Source organism: Sebastes umbrosus, chromosome 21, assembly GCF_015220745.1.
Source record: "Sebastes umbrosus isolate fSebUmb1 chromosome 21, fSebUmb1.pri, whole genome shotgun sequence".
In the NCBI taxonomy this organism is placed as follows: domain Eukaryota; kingdom Metazoa; phylum Chordata; class Actinopteri; order Perciformes; family Sebastidae; genus Sebastes; species Sebastes umbrosus.
In genome coordinates this window covers 24,346,453-24,363,011 of record NC_051289.1, presented here as the reverse complement: position 1 = coordinate 24,363,011, position 16,559 = coordinate 24,346,453, and the positions used below count along the sequence as shown (strand labels likewise).

At 42.6% G+C, this 16,559-nt stretch overlaps 1 protein-coding gene across 4 annotated transcripts in view; it reads right to left on the bottom strand.

Annotated features, from left to right (window-relative positions):
* Positions 1 to 16,559, bottom strand: part of palmdb (palmdelphin b) — a 59,369-nt gene that overhangs the window by 22,384 nt on the left and 20,426 nt on the right. For 2 of the 4 annotated variants that reach the window (XM_037756467.1, XM_037756468.1), the window contains exons 4-5: positions 16,032 to 16,162; positions 11,062 to 11,176 (exon numbers count right to left, since the gene is read on the bottom strand). In XM_037756467.1, the coding sequence (XP_037612395.1) occupies positions 11,062 to 11,176; positions 16,032 to 16,162 (246 nt within the window). Of the gene's footprint in view, positions 1 to 2,118; positions 3,852 to 4,911; positions 5,035 to 6,439; positions 6,465 to 11,061; positions 11,177 to 16,031; positions 16,163 to 16,559 lie in introns of those variants that run through there. The other 2 variants (XM_037756470.1, XM_037756471.1) reach the window with 2 other exon arrangements.

Genomic DNA, 16,559 nt, shown 5'->3' with positions numbered 1-16,559 from the left:
CGTCACCATTAGTTGATGGAGAACTACTTTAATGACAGAGGAAGTTAACAGCTCACAGGCCAGTTAGTTTACACGGTTAAAGTAGAAATGTCTCGTTCACCGTGGCAGGATTTACGGCTTCATTTGAAAAAAAGGAACCACTTTAAAATAGCCAAATGTTTCTAGGTTGTAACAAATGTCTTTAATAAAGGTGAATATATAAGTACGTGGGCTCCTGAACATCCCTCCGACACAACGGGTGCTGCTACATTATACATTCTTCTGGTTAGAGGCTTTCCACCACATGTTGAATAAGAGATTTGCTCCCTTTCAGAAACGAGAGCATTAGCGAGGTCCAACGCTGATGTTGGTGATCAGGTCTGACTCACAGTCAGTGTTCAAGTTCATCCCAAAGGTGTTGGATGTGGTTGAGGTCAGGGCTCTGCACAGGCTAAGTTCTTCCTCACCAAACTGGGTTAACCATTTCTTTATGGAGCAGCTTTGAGCTCAGGGGATTTATCATGTTGAAACAGGAAAGCGACAAACACAAACTGTCGACACAAAGTTAGAACACTATTTCCTAAAACATCACCGTATGCTTTAACGTTAAGATTCCCCTTCATTTGAGCTAAGGGGCCCAAACAAGGAAAACCAGGCCCAGACCAAAATGAATATCCACATACATTTGAACATATTGTGTAGCTCAGTAACAAGGCATTAATAAAGATGACGTTAGGTTGGATTTATATGCAGCAGAACTATCTCTGGCAAAGTGAAAGTGAATCAGCCATCAACGATCATGAATTCAACTCTAAGGCTTGCAGTTAAAAGGGCAAAGGTTACTCACTTTCTAATAAGCCATCAGGTCTGAGTTTATGTACGCCAGTAAGGTCTACATGTCCTTTGAAGGAGTCTTCCTAAATAATTAAAGCAACAAAGCAGTTTATACTGGACTCAGAAAAAAAGGGGACTCCATCTCTGACAACCTAAAATACTTTATGTTCATATACATCGATCAGCCATAACAGACCACTGACAGGTAAAGTGAATAACATTGATTATCTTGTTACCATGGCACCTGACATTTGTGGGGATATATTAGACAGTAAGTGAACATTTTGAACTTTGAACTTTGTGTTGGAAGAAGGAACAAATGAGTCAACGTAAGGATGTGAGCGACTTTGAGAAGGGCCAAATAGTGATGGCTAGACGACTGTGTGTCGTCTAGATGTTCGAGGAAGGAAAACCGGTGAACCGGCAACAGGGTCAGACCCGAGGCTCATTGATGCAGGTGGGGAGTGAAGGCTGGCCCGTGTTGTCCGATCCAATAGAAGAGCTACTGGAGATCAAACTGCTGAAAAAGTTAATGCTGGTTCCGATAGAAAGGTGTCAGAACACACAGGGCATCGCAGTTTGTTGCGTATGGGGCTGCGTAGCCGCAGACCGGTCAGGGTGCCCGTACTGTCATAATGTTATGGCTGATCGGTGTATATATATATATATATATACATATATTAGGGATGCAACGTACTGTCTCCATGTACTCATACTCGTACTCGCAAAACGGCTCCAATACAATGGCTCTGATACCACTTTACAGCAGCACGACGTTAACCTCTCGTCACCATCTTTCGGGTCCTCACTCTCCACCTCCTCGACGGTGCGGGCGAGACGGGATGGTGGTGCGCCCGACCCCGCTGGGACGGGATCCCACCTAAGCCTGCACGCGCCGGCCCTCACTTTCATTGCGCCACATGGTTTTGCTTGCTCCCTCTGACTCGCGCGTGCGTTAGACTCCTTGGTCCGTGTTTCAAGGCGGGTAGGGTGGGTTGCAGACATCGCCGCAGACCCCTGGCGCCTTTTACATGGTCTGCGGCAGGGAGCCCCGTCACAGTGCAGCGAAGTCCGGGCGGGGAGCGCTGTAAAGCTGCGGCCAAGAGCCACCTTCGCCCCAAGCCTTTCCAAGCTGTCCTATAGCCTGTCGCGGCGCACCGCCTCGTATGTGGGGCTCCCCAGCCTGCCGTGTGTCGCTCACACCCTCCAGCTGGCTGTTAACGAGGGTCTTTTGGCACAGAGAAGTACTCGTATCGGTACTCAGTATTGGCGAGTACCCAAATGTAAGTACTTGTACTCGTACTCGGTGCATCCCTAATATATATACATACACATTATATATATATATGGTCAGGCTTTGACATTGTCTGTGCCCATGTTAACGTGACTGAGACTAATTTGCCAGGAGATGGCAATAAAGCTTTCTGAATCACCAAGGCGACAGGACAGGACAAGACAATCAGCTGTTTGCCTCAGTTAGGACAAAGCACCGACATGGCAAGTTAAGGCTTTTTGCAACAAATTGCACAAGGGGGAAAAGTTGATGCCTTCCTACTGCACACGGAGGCTGAGAAGCACTGCATGTTGGGATTGCCAGCGGGTTATGCTTTTACTCACAAGATATGTTCATACCTATGAAGACATATGAACATGGTGACGGACCAGAAAAAGAAACCACGAATCACTTTAACAAATCACCTACATTTCATTTCCTACATTTCTCCTTCAGTGACAAAGTTTATCAGAAAGCGGTGAAGTTCCGTCTCATCTTCCTGTTGAACAGAGCTTCATCTCCTCCATATTGATGCTGCCTGTGTTTGCAGACTCATCCACCCTCTGTCCCTGCAGGTAGGGACTGGGCTTCCCAGGCTTGTGGATGAATGTTGGCTTGTGGAGCTCTAAATCCTCCAAGTTTGTGTAGGTATCTTCAGTTATGTCTCTGCAGCCTGTAACCTTGGCCATACCTACTTTTGGCTGGAAGACTTTGCTCTTGTATCCCTCTGGGTGGTACGAGAGACACTCTTCACTGACACTTTCATTTTGACCGTATTGATCCTCGTCATCGTCGTTATCATCGTCGCTGTTGCCTATGATCACCAGCTCAGCCTGGATGTCTTCTTCGTCCTCGTCCTCGGCGTTCTCGTAGCCCATGAAGATCATGGTGACCGGTTGGGATTCTAGCTCCTCTGGCAGGGCTTTGACGAGGTTCGGAGAGGCGATGCTGTCTGCACAGAAGGGTGAACGTCTGTTAAAATCACCTGAGCTCTCTATCAAGGCATCAGGATCAACTTCAGACTTGTGGCTGGCTAGTGAAGGACTATGGCTATCCACGCCCCTGTAGACCGGCTGTGTGGGTTCTGGCATTCCTTCAGACCTGGCTTTGACTGAGACGAGAGCTGCTGGCTTTGGGCTGCCTGCATCCGTCTTGCCGTTGGCGAATCCTCGTGGAGATTTGGCACCAAAATGAGGCTGTGAAATTAGATGCCTGTCACCCTTGGATTGTCCTGGAATGTGGCAGTAGGGCAGCTTTGTGTCTTCTCCATGTCTTTGGACTCTTGCCATGGAGTCTTGTTGGATGAGGCTAGGGCTGGGTGTTTGACTTGGGGTTTTCCATCTCTCCTGGTCTTGGCTGCCCTGGCTTTGCTCTTTGAGAATTTGAGCTCCATTTCTGGATGAGCTCTGAAAGGGGCTGGGGCTGGTTGTTGGGGTTTGTCTTGGTGTCCTGGGTGTCGAAGGCCTGCTTTCCCCTGCGTAGGGCAAGGAGTAGACAGGCTGATGGTACTGCACCTCGGTGGGCACGTTCTTATCCGTGGCCTGATGCAGCAGCTCTTCTACCTCTGTGTGCGTCATCTCTCCGACAGCTCCATTGTGCATTCTGCCTCCGTCCGGGTGCAGTGCGTATACAGACTTGCGCCCATCATCGTACACCTTTAACCCCCTCTCCTGGAGGGTTTCTGGAGTGATGGTTGCTGTGGAGACCACCTGACTTTTGCCTGTTCTCTTATCATGCTCCACACTAATCTCCATCGCAAACGTAGCTGGAATGGAGAAAAGACTGAGATGAAGGTCTCTGGACAAAGACCAGAACATAAATATGGTTCAATGACATCTCTTGTTACTGAACATTTCTTGATGTTATATTCTCATGTCGGCATGCTTGTGAAACTGGCATAATGCTGTCTTACTTGCAATGCTTTGCTTATGCATTGAATTTCAATTGAGATCAGTGTAAATGCAACGGCCTGTAAATCACATAATAATTGATTCGTTACATGATATCCTGCATCAAATTAGAACTGAAACGATGAACCGTTCTGCCACTTAGCCAATTTGCATTAAAATTAATTAGCGGCTTTCTTTTTTTTTTTTCAAGCAAAAATCTCAGACATCAATCGGTGCCAGCTTCTCAGCTGTAAGGATTTGGTCGATTTTCTTTGTGATAGCGAACTGAATGATTTGGGGTTTCAAACGGTTCAGATTTGAAGATCTGAAGAATCTTGGGCTTTAGGAAATTGTGACTGACTTTTTGTAGACAAAAAGATGAACTCATAATTCGAGAAAATAATAATTCTTTTTGGTCTTTATACTAGTTCACCACACTCCCGGAGCACGTTCTCTGAGCGTCTTATACAGACGCTAAGGGCGTCAGTATTTGATGCCCTGGCTGGTGTGTATCTGCCTCATGTCTTTGTCCTTTTTGACTCAGTCAGTGTGCTCCAGTCTTTTCCCCGCAAAGGAAAACGTTGCTGTCTCTGATGTATGACTTCAGAAAAGTTCCAAAATGGTAGCCATGGAAATGTTCAGTTCTCCTCACACACAGTGTAATCTAATTGCTTGATAATTTGCATCCTGGTGAAATGTAAAACTACAACTTTTGTAAATAGCATTATGGTACCACGACGCATTTTCAGAGCAGCCAATCTCAACCAGACAGCTACGCCTAAAGAGCACAACATGTGATCTGTATAACCACGGAGCTGAGAGACTCGGAGCTCTCAGTGTGTACCACTTGATTCTTATCACATTTTAAAACAGATTCTCCTGAATGATCAGTCAGCAAAGCAGAAACTGGTTTTCAGCATTATGTAAAGTATGTACCTTTCTTTGGTTCTTCACTACCAGGCTCATGTATAGGAGGGTTTTTAGTTGGTGTCAGTGGGAAGAATGATGGGATATCTGGGAGCGGCGAGGGGACATGATGTGTCACATCTGAGGAGAAAACTTTGACCAGTGAAATACAAGAAAACACTATAAACGCCATGTTTGGTGAGATATTAAAGGATCATCATTTAAAGGACCAGTGTGTAACCATCAGGGGGATCTATTGTCAGAGATGGAATATAATATTAATAAGTATGTTTTCTTTACTGTATAATCACCTGGAAAAAAGACCCGTTACCTTATTTATCTACATAGGGAGCGGGTCCTCTCAACCGGAGCCGGCCGCCATGTTTCTACAGTAGCCCACAACGGACAAACCACTGTGTTAACTTTTCCTGCTTGGGCCGGAGTCGCCGCCGCCGCTCTCTCTCTCTTGCTTTACCACTCACTTCCCAGGTACACACACACTCTACTCTACAACAACTGGCTCTAGAGAGGGACATAGGCGTTTTCACTTCGGCCACCGTCGCAATCCTACACGCTTGGCACATGGTAGAGGTTGTAATCTGCAACCTCACCGCTAGATACCGCCAGATCCTACACACTGTTCCTTTAAAGATCTCATTGTACCGAGGTGTCACACTGTTATTATGGTATGGATTATGTTAGCCCAGTTATGTATACAGTATATCACAAGATAAACAATGATGCTCATGTTTTGTTTTTTAAGCCTCAAAACAATATTTTTGAGTAATCGTGTTATTTGATGGATATCATCTCATGTCTGACATGTAACCCCCCCTAAAAACATGGATTGATGTATTAATGTTTTGGTTTTTATATGAATGAAACAAACATGGTACAACATGTTAATGTTAGTGAGCTTTAGGGGTGGTAGGTGTATTTCTTGTTTACTTTGGACAGAGCCAGGCTAGCTGTTTCCCCCTGCTTCCAGTCTTTATGCTAAGCTAGGCTAACCATGTTCTGACTGCAGCTGCTTGACACACAGACATGACATTGATATCCATCTGAAATCCATCTCACAATGTTGAACTATTCCTTTAAATCACTATCTACTTGAGAGAAATTATCTCCTCAGATTATTTAAATTGTTATCACAAAATATTTGTTGTTTCAACTAAATATTCCAATCTATATCTTGGTATAACAGTCTGAGAAAAAAAAAATTAAACACCAGAAAATCATAATTTGTTATTTCAAGAAAATAAAGTCATGGATTTCAGTTGACTGGCAGAAAATATATTAAAATACATAAAATCATGATCTCAAAATAATGGGCCTAAAAAAAAGGTTAGTATATCAACAATAGATTAAATATTATGATTATTTAAATCACTAACATTTATTTTTTGTTAATATGTCACATATGTAAAATAACATCAGATCTAATAATACTGTATGTTAATATAATAAAGTATTATGTTATATATTATATCTTTTACAAAGTGAAAAAATCAAAGTGTTAGAGAATTAGGACACACCAGGATGCCGTGGAAGTGTTTACCTGCCTGGAGGTCTGCGTTTAGCTCCTACATGTGAAGAAGAGCAGTTGAGGGTCAAAGTAGTGAAAGCATTGAGTCGACATCACACGGTGCTACAGGTTAATAGGTGCATCAGCGGGCCGTGCCTTTGTCACATTACAGTCACAGTTATTTCACTGTGTCTTTCAGTCTAAAGACAGCAAGCACAAAGCAAATTGTGCATAATTGGCCTGTGAGAGCAGCACACCCACGATGTGAGCAATCCATTTACCTGCCATCTCATTCACTCTAAGCAGCCTCTTGTGAACCAAAGCACACCCACACAGTCCTCAGTGAGTGCATCTTGTTAGAAACAAGCACAGATTAGAGGAACGGCAACAGGCGGCGTGAAAACAATGATGTTTGAATTTGGTATAGTATATTCATAGAAAGTGCCAGAATCCAAACTAGGGATGCTCATTTTGAAAAATGTTCTTAACCGATAACAAGAACAAACTTGAACATTTTTGACCTCTCACTAGAAAAAGTACGCAGTCCTACTTGTGAACTCGGGTCAAATCCATCTACTCCGACTTCACCGACACGTTCTCACTCCCAACTCGTCAAAAACCGCCGCTCGGTCAGTGCCCTCGGCATCGGAGACCGACACATGGGGTACCCCTCTTGCGTGTCAATATATGCTCATTACATGCATAGTGTCCTTTCAAAATAAACTTCCGTATTCGCAGGAATTTAAGTTCATTTCTATTCTGCCCCTTATCTTGTAACGTCTCCATGCTTTAATGCATCCAGAGATCGGCACATCTCTTTTTGAGACTCACATGAACTGTGTCGCTTCATGTTGTGTTCCCTCTGTGGGACATTGAAAAATAACTGGCAAATAAATGTCACAAAAAAAACTGTCAGAGAATCACCTTCCACCGGCTTATAAATACTTCTGAGTAGTTTCACAGTCTTTGTTATAGCTGCTCTTCCTTTTCTTTGTGCTATAGTTTCCATCATATTCCGCCTAAATCTGCAAAGCTTGGGACTTTGCCTTGACTCGCTATATTTTCCCCCGTTGGGCGTAGCGTAGCAAAGACGGTGAAATGTTAACCTGCACTTGACCCACGTGTGCTCAGTTTGACAGACAAACATGATGACAGCCGTCATTGCTTTCTTTACAGCCGTTGGATAAAAGCCAGATTTTAAGAAAAGCGTCTCTCCTGCTGCGGTTAAACTTTTGAAAACTAGAACCGACGAAATAATTGGGACATCGTCTCAGCATGAGGGGACGTGGGACAAGGGATAAAAACGCTGTGCAGTCCCTCGTAAAGTGGTACAACTGGGCACCATATCTAAACTACATAGCTAGGGGGGTATTAAAGAATACAGAATCAAAAGAGCCATTCAAAAAGCCAGCAGAGGTAACCAGTAGTGTTAAAGTCAGCAGAGGTAACCAGTAGTGTTAAAGACAGCAAAGGTAACCAGTAGTGTTAAAGAGAGCAGAGGTAACCGGTAATGTTAAAGCCAGCAGAGGTAACCAGTAGTGTTAAAGCCAGCAGAGGTAACCAGTTGTGTTAAAGCCAGCAGAGGTAACCGGTAATGTTAAAGCCAGCAGAGGTAACCAGCAGTGTTAAAGACAACAGAGGTAACCAGTAGTGTTAAAGACAACAGAGGTAACCAGTAGTGTTAAAGACAGCAGAGGTAACCAGCAGTGTTAAAGACAACAGAGGTAACCAGTAGTGTTAAAGACAACAGAGGTAACCAGTAGTGTTAAAGACAGCAGAGGTAACCAGCAGTGTTAAAGACAACAGAGGTAACCAGTAGTGTTAAAGACAGCAGAGGTAACCAGCAGTGTTAAAGACAGCAGAGGTAACCGGTAGTGTTAAAGCCAGCAGAGGTAACCAATAGTGTTAAAGCCAGCAGAGGTAACCGGTAGTGTTAAAGCCAGCAGAGGTAACCAGTAGTGTTAAAGACAGCAGCGGTAACCGGTAATGTTAAAGCCAGCAGAGGTAACCAGCAGTGTTAAAGACAACAGAGGTAACCAGTAGTGTTAAAGACAGCAGAGGTAACCAGCAGTGTTAAAGACAGCAGAGGTAACCGGTAGTGTTAAAGCCAGCAGAGGTAACCAATAGTGTTAAAGCCAGCATAGGTAACCGGTAGTGTTAAAGCCAGCAGAGGTAACCAGTAGTGTTAAAGACAGCAGCGGTAACCGGTAGTGTTAAAGACAGCAGAGGTAACCGGTAGTGTTAAAGACAGCAGAGGTAACCGGTAGTGTTTAAGACAGCAGAGGTAACAAGTGTTAAAGACAGCAGAAGTAACTAGTGTTAAAGCCAGCAGAGGTAACCGGTAGTGTTAAAGACAGCAGAAGTAACTAGTGTTAAGGTCAGCAGAGATAACCAGTAGTGTTAAAGTCAGCAGAAGTAACTAGTGTTAAAGCCAGCAGAGGTAACCAGTAGTGTTAAAGTCAGCAGAAGTAACTAGTGTTAAAGCCAGCATAGGTAACCAGTAGTGTTAAAGTCAGCAGAAGTAACTAGTGTTAAAGTCAGCAGAGATAACCAGTAGTGTTAAAGTCAGCAGAAGTAACTAGTGTTAAAGCCAGCATAGGTAACCAGTAGTGTTAAAGTCAGCAGAAGTAACTAGTGTTAAAGCCAGCAGAGGTAACCAGTAGTGTTAAAGTCAGCAGAAGTAACTAATGTTAAAGTCAGCAGAGATAACCAGTAGTGTTAAAGACAGCAGAGGTAACCAGTAGTGTTAAAGCCAGCAGAGGTAACCAGTAGTGTTAAAGACAGCAGTGGTAACCGGTAGTGTTAAAGACAGTAGAGGTAACCGGTAGTGTTAAAGACAGCATAGGTAACCGGTAGTGTTAAAGCCAGCAGAGGTAACCAGTAGTGTTAAAGACAGCAGCGGTAACCGGTAGTGTTAAAGACAGCAGAGGTAACCGGTAGTGTTAAAGACAGCAGAGGTAACCGGTAGTGTTTAAGACAGCAGAGGTAACAAGTGTTAAAGACAGCAGAAGTAACTAGTGTTAAAGCCAGCAGAGGTAACCGGTAGTGTTAAAGACAGCAGAAGTAACTAGTGTTAAAGACAGCAGCGGTAACCGGTAGTGTTAAAGACAGCAGAGGTAACCGGTAGTGTTAAAGACAGCAGAGGTAACCGGTAGTGTTTAAGACAGCAGAGGTAACAAGTGTTAAAGACAGCAGAAGTAACTAGTGTTAAAGCCAGCAGAGGTAACCGGTAGTGTTAAAGACAGCAGAAGTAACTAGTGTTAAGGTCAGCAGAGATAACCAGTAGTGTTAAAGTCAGCAGAAGTAACTAGTGTTAAAGCCAGCAGAGGTAACCAGTAGTGTTAAAGTCAGCAGAAGTAACTAGTGTTAAAGCCAGCATAGGTAACCAGTAGTGTTAAAGTCAGCAGAAGTAACTAGTGTTAAAGTCAGCAGAGATAACCAGTAGTGTTAAAGTCAGCAGAAGTAACTAGTGTTAAAGCCAGCATAGGTAACCAGTAGTGTTAAAGTCAGCAGAAGTAACTAGTGTTAAAGCCAGCAGAGGTAACCAGTAGTGTTAAAGTCAGCAGAAGTAACTAGTGTTAAAGTCAGCAGAGATAACCAGTAGTGTTAAAGACAGCAGAGGTAACCGGTAGTGTTAAAGACAGCAGAGGTAACCAGTAGTGTTAAAGCCAGCAGAGGTAACCAGTAGTGTTAAAGACAGCAGTGGTAACCGGTAGTGTTAAAGACAGTAGAGGTAACCGGTAGTGTTAAAGACAGCATAGGTAACCGGTAGTGTTAAAGCCAGCAGAGGTAACCAGTAGTGTTAAAGACAGCAGAGGTAACCGGTAGTGTTAAAGACAGCAGAGGTAACCGGTAGTGTTAAAGACAGCAGAGGTAACCGGTAGTGTTTAAGACAGCAGAGGTAACAAGTGTTAAAGACAGCAGAAGTAACTAGTGTTAAAGCCAGCAGAGGTAACCGGTAGTGTTAAAGACAGCAGAAGTAACTAGTGTTAAAGACAGCAGCGGTAACCGGTAGTGTTAAAGACAGCAGAGGTAACCGGTAGTGTTAAAGACAGCAGAGGTAACCGGTAGTGTTAAAGACAGCAGAGGTAACCGGTAGTGTTTAAGACAGCAGAGGTAACAAGTGTTAAAGACAGCAGAAGTAACTAGTGTTAAAGCCAGCAGAGGTAACCGGTAGTGTTAAAGACAGCAGAAGTAACTAGTGTTAAGGTCAGCAGAGATAACCAGTAGTGTTAAAGTCAGCAGAAGTAACTAGTGTTAAAGCCAGCAGAGGTAACCAGTAGTGTTAAAGTCAGCAGAAGTAACTAGTGTTAAAGCCAGCATAGGTAACCAGTAGTGTTAAAGTCAGCAGAAGTAACTAGTGTTAAAGTCAGCAGAGATAACCAGTAGTGTTAAAGTCAGCAGAAGTAACTAGTGTTAAAGCCAGCATAGGTAACCAGTAGTGTTAAAGTCAGCAGAAGTAACTAGTGTTAAAGTCAGCAGAGATAACCGGTAGTGTTAAAGACAGCAGAGGTAACCAGTAGTGTTAAAGCCAGCAGAGGTAACCAGTAGTGTTAAAGACAGCAGTGGTAACCGGTAGTGTTAAAGACAGTAGAGGTAACCGGTAGTGTTAAAGACAGCCCGCTATGATAGAAAGCCAGAGTGTTTGAGCCTACCTTGATAATGTCCTCAGCCGTCCTCTCCACCTCCTTTAATCGTTTCAGAACCACCTCTTCATGGGCGGAGATGTTGAGCTCCTTTGTCTCCAAGGTCTCGATCTCCTCCTCTATCCTGTAACAAGAGAGCAGAGACCCGTGTTGATGACTGAAATGTGCACATAGCTGAACTATCAGCAGCAGCTACAGACTATGTAAGGGGCTTTTATATATTATATTTTATATTATATTTTAATAAAGCAACAACAACACATTTGCTTCAGGGCTTTCCCCCCCCACACACACACACAGCATTCTGGGTATTGCTGTATTTGCTTGTTTCCAACTTCAAACGTAGCTTTTAAAAAGGCACTGCTGTGAAGTGAATAGTTTATATATCGGGTTCAGTAATGTGTACATGTGGTGGTTTTGCCCTCAGTCACTGTATTTTTTTCTATTTTTATTAGCACAATTAGTGATTTCATTCCTCTGTTCCAAACCTGTTTAGAAACAAAAAATGCTTCCAATGAAGAAAATATTTCTTGTTTAAATCTGTAAACCTTTTCAGATATGCAGTCCTTTTTTAAAAAATACTTTTTTGCAATGTTTCTCTGGGAAACTGGGATGCATTGCCCCCCCTTCAGACACTAAGCCAGGCTAAGTACTGTAGTACGGTTGTGTAATGAAGGTCCTAATCCCTCACTGCTTCCATCAGTGGAGCCACACAGCAACACAGGCCCAGTGGAGCCTCCCAGTTGGAGGAAAACAAGCTCATCAGTGAGTAGGTGATGGTTCTGTTCAGGTCCAGTGCTGCCAGACAACTCCTGCACATCTGATCTCAAGAAGCATCTTAAGGCTCAGACGATGATGAAACTGATCTCAGGCAGCTTCTTACTCAAAGAATATTGTAATTTAAGAGCCTTATTATTGGTTGTGGGCTCCCACTGAAGAGGAACAGCTACACCTCTGGTGACTCAAAGAGTTGAACATATACAATAAATACCAGATGTGTATAATTAACATTTAATAATCAATGATAAAAATGACATAAGGATATTTATTATTTTTTCTGAGAGGGTGTGACTGTTGGTCTAGTTGCATTGGTCCCCAGCTGAGGGTCGATACCCTCGAAGATAAAGCTCAGGTGACGTGAGATGAATGAATAAGCATAAGAAAGAATAGAATATTTCTCATATTCTAACTTCTTCTAAATCTTTATTGTCCCTGAAGGTACATTTTGTTTGCAGACAGGAAACTATGGCATCACTTAAAAACTGTTTTAGATTAAATACTGGATATTTTCTGATCACTCATCTAAAATCCTTCAAATTGAATAATTTCAAAATGATAAATCTCTATTAACCTGATCAGTTCTCATGTCCACACTGAGGCTTTACCTCTGATCAGGGGTCAGTTTGTTTAGTTTTTAGTGTTATTTTTTTTTTTTTGCTGTACACATTATCACTGTTGTAAATTCTTTCATGCTGTCAAATGGCAGCCTCTGTTGGACAGGATCACCTCATCACAATCATCCCCCTGGCTGCTGGCCAACTACAGACAGGTGTGCCTCAAGCCACTGAAGCCAATCATTCCCCTCCCCCTGATTTCCAATTGCAGTCAGGTGTGTTTCTCAAACTCTATATAAAGTGGTGTACACACTGCCCGCATGAGGCTCGCGTGGCGTGTTGTTTTTTATTTCGGCGTCCATGTTAACAGGTTAGAGTGGACACACTGCCCGCATGAGAAGCGCGTCTCTTTTATAGAATAGAAGGGTCGCCTATTTTACACGCCAGCCTCTCGCGTTTCAGCTGCGTGTCCCAGCAGCAACAGACAGTGAAGGTGATATATTGACAGTATATGGACATCATATCAGCTACATAATACAGTTTACATGTCTAGACATCTGTAGAATATGTCACAGACAGTGAAAGTGATCTAGTGACTGTATATTAACTTCATACCTGCAAGACTTTACTACAGTTTCGAGGTTTATCTGTAGAATATGTTACGGAGATGAAAAAAAAGTAAAGTTAATTAAACTTGTTTTTAAATCAACACTTCCTGCTTTCATTTCAAAATAAAAGCCCCTCAGGCGTTTTTTCTATAGACAGAATCCCTTCATTTGTTAACACGAGGCTTTTATTCTGAAATATGAGCAGTCAGTGCTGTGGAACACGCAGTCACTTTGGGAGTTCAAAAAATTTATAAAGTTTGGGGTTTAAATCAACACTTCCTGCTTTCATTCCAAAATAAAAGCCCTAAAGCGGGTATTCTTTGCACAGAATTCCTTCATTTGTTAACACGAGGCTTTTATTCTGAAATATGTGCCGGACAGTGATGTGGAACAAGCAGCGACTTAGAAAGCATCATAAATGAATACAGTACGGAGTTTTAATTGTGGATTATTACTATTATTTACTAATTACCACACGTTTCTGAACCTTTCTCTGTCTAAAATAAATATAAATTATATTTATCATGAAGTTAAATGGCCATTAAAAGGCAAACTCTATGTAGAAAGAAAGGGCTGACAGCAGCAGCAAAAACACAGCTGACAGGTAGCAGACACGCTCCCCACAGGCAGCTAACTTGCGTCTAGTGTGAACACTCTAGGTGTGCATCACGCAGCCACGACGCGACGCTGCCGTCACGCGAGCCTCATGCGGGCGGTGTGCCCAAGGCTTAAGGCCCTCAGAAGAACCAGCAGATCTCTCTGCTGCTCCATCCAACCCTCATGCCATGCGTATCTGTGAATGTAAGCCTGTTATCTTGACCTATGTTAATTTGCATTCCCTTGTTTTCAAGCCATTTATTGTTTATAATTCAGAACAGCTTGTAATTGTTAATTTTGTTACTTAGTATTTAATTTATATTACTAATTTGATTTATGTACTTTTTTTGCCCTGCAGAAACCATGGTTTGGATGGAAATAAACCACTTAAACTTATTTTTCGTCAGATCTCTTTAATTTGAGAACCTTAGGCGGTTGGCTCAGTTCCGGAACCCAAGAAAGTTTTAATAATCACATTAATTGTTGTCGGCATATGATGTTAATACAGGAGATTGTTCCAATAATGCACATATTATATGTAAAACCAGCTTCTTCTGTGTGTCTGCATGGATTTATAAATGCAGTTCTCTGGCCCCTCCCTAAGAGTGATGTAATAGACAAGACTCTGACATCCATTACGTACTGTATGTACCCGACGGTGGTGACCACTGGCTAACCCTATATTCCAGGTTTATGTCTCTCATACAGAGCTGATGTACCGTTGGCAAGCTTTCACAGGTGCTGCAGAGAGATGTGTTTCTCCTCTGTGGCAGTGAACACAACACATGGCCAGGTTGACAACTGTGCCACATCCAGAGTTTTAAGGTCCCATATTGTAAAACAGTGGAGATTTTCATGTCTTTTATATTATAAAGCCGGTTTAAGTGCTATATAAATACTGTTAAACTATCAAAACGATCAATATACGGAGAAATACACACAGCCCGTATTCAGAAATTGTGCATTTGAAACAAGCCGTTAGGATTTCTGTCCGTTTGTGATGTCACAAATATACAATATATGGTCCATTAAACGGTTTTAAACATAAACATTCTAAATGTGTCCCAGTTTATTTCCTGTTGCAGTGTATGTGAATGATATCAGCTGACAGGAAGTAAACATGGACCCAAACTGTTGCCTAGGAAAGCAATTCCATTGAAATGCACTAAAACGGAGCGTTTCAGACACAGGGTAGATACAGGTACAATCAGGCAGACAGTATGAGGAAAATAAAGTTTTTTTTTATATTAAATCATGTAAACATGTTTTGTAATACAATTTTTTTTGTATGTACTAGAAAACACAAATGAGCATTTGAAGAGTCAGACCTGTTGTTTTTATTTTGTTATATTAATGATGTCAGTTAGATGTGGTGAGGTCAGAGCTATGGGATATTAAATCATCCACCTCCTACAGGTTATGAACTTCTTTTTAAAATACAACAATGAGAAATTATTGATTATCTTACCGTATCGTATCGTATCGTACTAAACCGTATCGTATCGGCCATGAGAAGCAGGTAATTATTGAGTATCGTATCGTATCGTATCGTATCGTATCGTATCGTATCGTATCGTATCGGTATCAGCCATGAGAAGCAGGTAATTATTGATTATCGTATCGTATTGTATCGTATCGGCCATGAGAAGCAAGTAATTATTGATTATTGTATCGTATCGTATCGGTATCAGCCATGAGAAGCATTTAATTATTGATTATCGTAACGTATCGTATCGTATTGGTATCGGCCATGAGAAGCAGGTAATTATTGATTATTGTATCGTATCGTATCGTATCGTATCGGCCATGAGAAGCAGGTAATTATTGATTATTGTATCGTATCGTATCGGCCATGAGAAGCAGGTAATTATTGATTATTGTATCGTATCGTATCGTATCGTATCGGCCATGAGAAGCAGGTAATTATTGATTATTGTATCGTATCGTATCGTATCGTATCGGCCATGAGCAGCAGGTAATTATTGGTTATCGGTATCGGCTGAAAAAAATTCATATGGTGCATCCCTGATCACAAGGATAGCAGAGCCGTACCAGACACTCTGTTAGAGGAAGAGAAAGAATGGAGTCGGATCACTGGGGGAACCTCTCTTTTCAGCACAATAACAAATTTAATTGTAATTTCATTTTCATTTAATTCTTTGTCATTTTCCAGACTGATGTGAGTGAATATAGATGCAGCTTTATTGTCCACAGTTAGATTTAATCGAGCAAAACAACTCCTGGAACAACGGAAAGAAGCTCCTGACCTGAGTCTGGTACTATTTACTCCTGCAGCAACTGCTGTAGTCCACTGGGATCACAGTGGGAGTTCCTCTCAGTCTTTTACATGCATCAGTGCACCTGATCCAACACCCACACAATCTGTTAGCGGTGCTGTGTCCAGCGTGGGACGGACGGACGGACGGACGGAGGGACTTACTGGAGGATGTTGCTCTGCAGCTCTTCGCTCTGCTGCTGTTCATCCTGAGCCTGAAGCCTCATGGCTTCCTGCTCCTCCTCCGACTGCTGACTCAGCCCGTCCATCAGCCACTGCTCCCTCAGGGCTTTCTTCTGTCAATCACACAGCCACCAACACTATTATGTATATATAATACACGGTTCAAATCATATTTCATAATGTCATGACGACAACAGCTCTGTCCTCCTCTTTTCACTGAAGCTCTGCACCATTCCCCAGCTCTCCACTAGAGGCCCTCAGAGTTCAGTATAGAGGACGAGCAGAGTTATTCAGCTCAGATCATTGTATTCATGTATAAAAGAGTACCATGTATAACCATTTACTACTGAGTCCCCTCGATCCCTAGGAGAATTTTTTTTTAAGTCGTGCCCTCAAGTTAGTAACTCGTTCCCTCGAGTTAGTAACTCCAGGGAATGAGTTATTTCATAGAGCACTTCTTCCAATCATTCCTGACAGGCCATGCATTGCTGATGTACGGAGCCCCCCTAG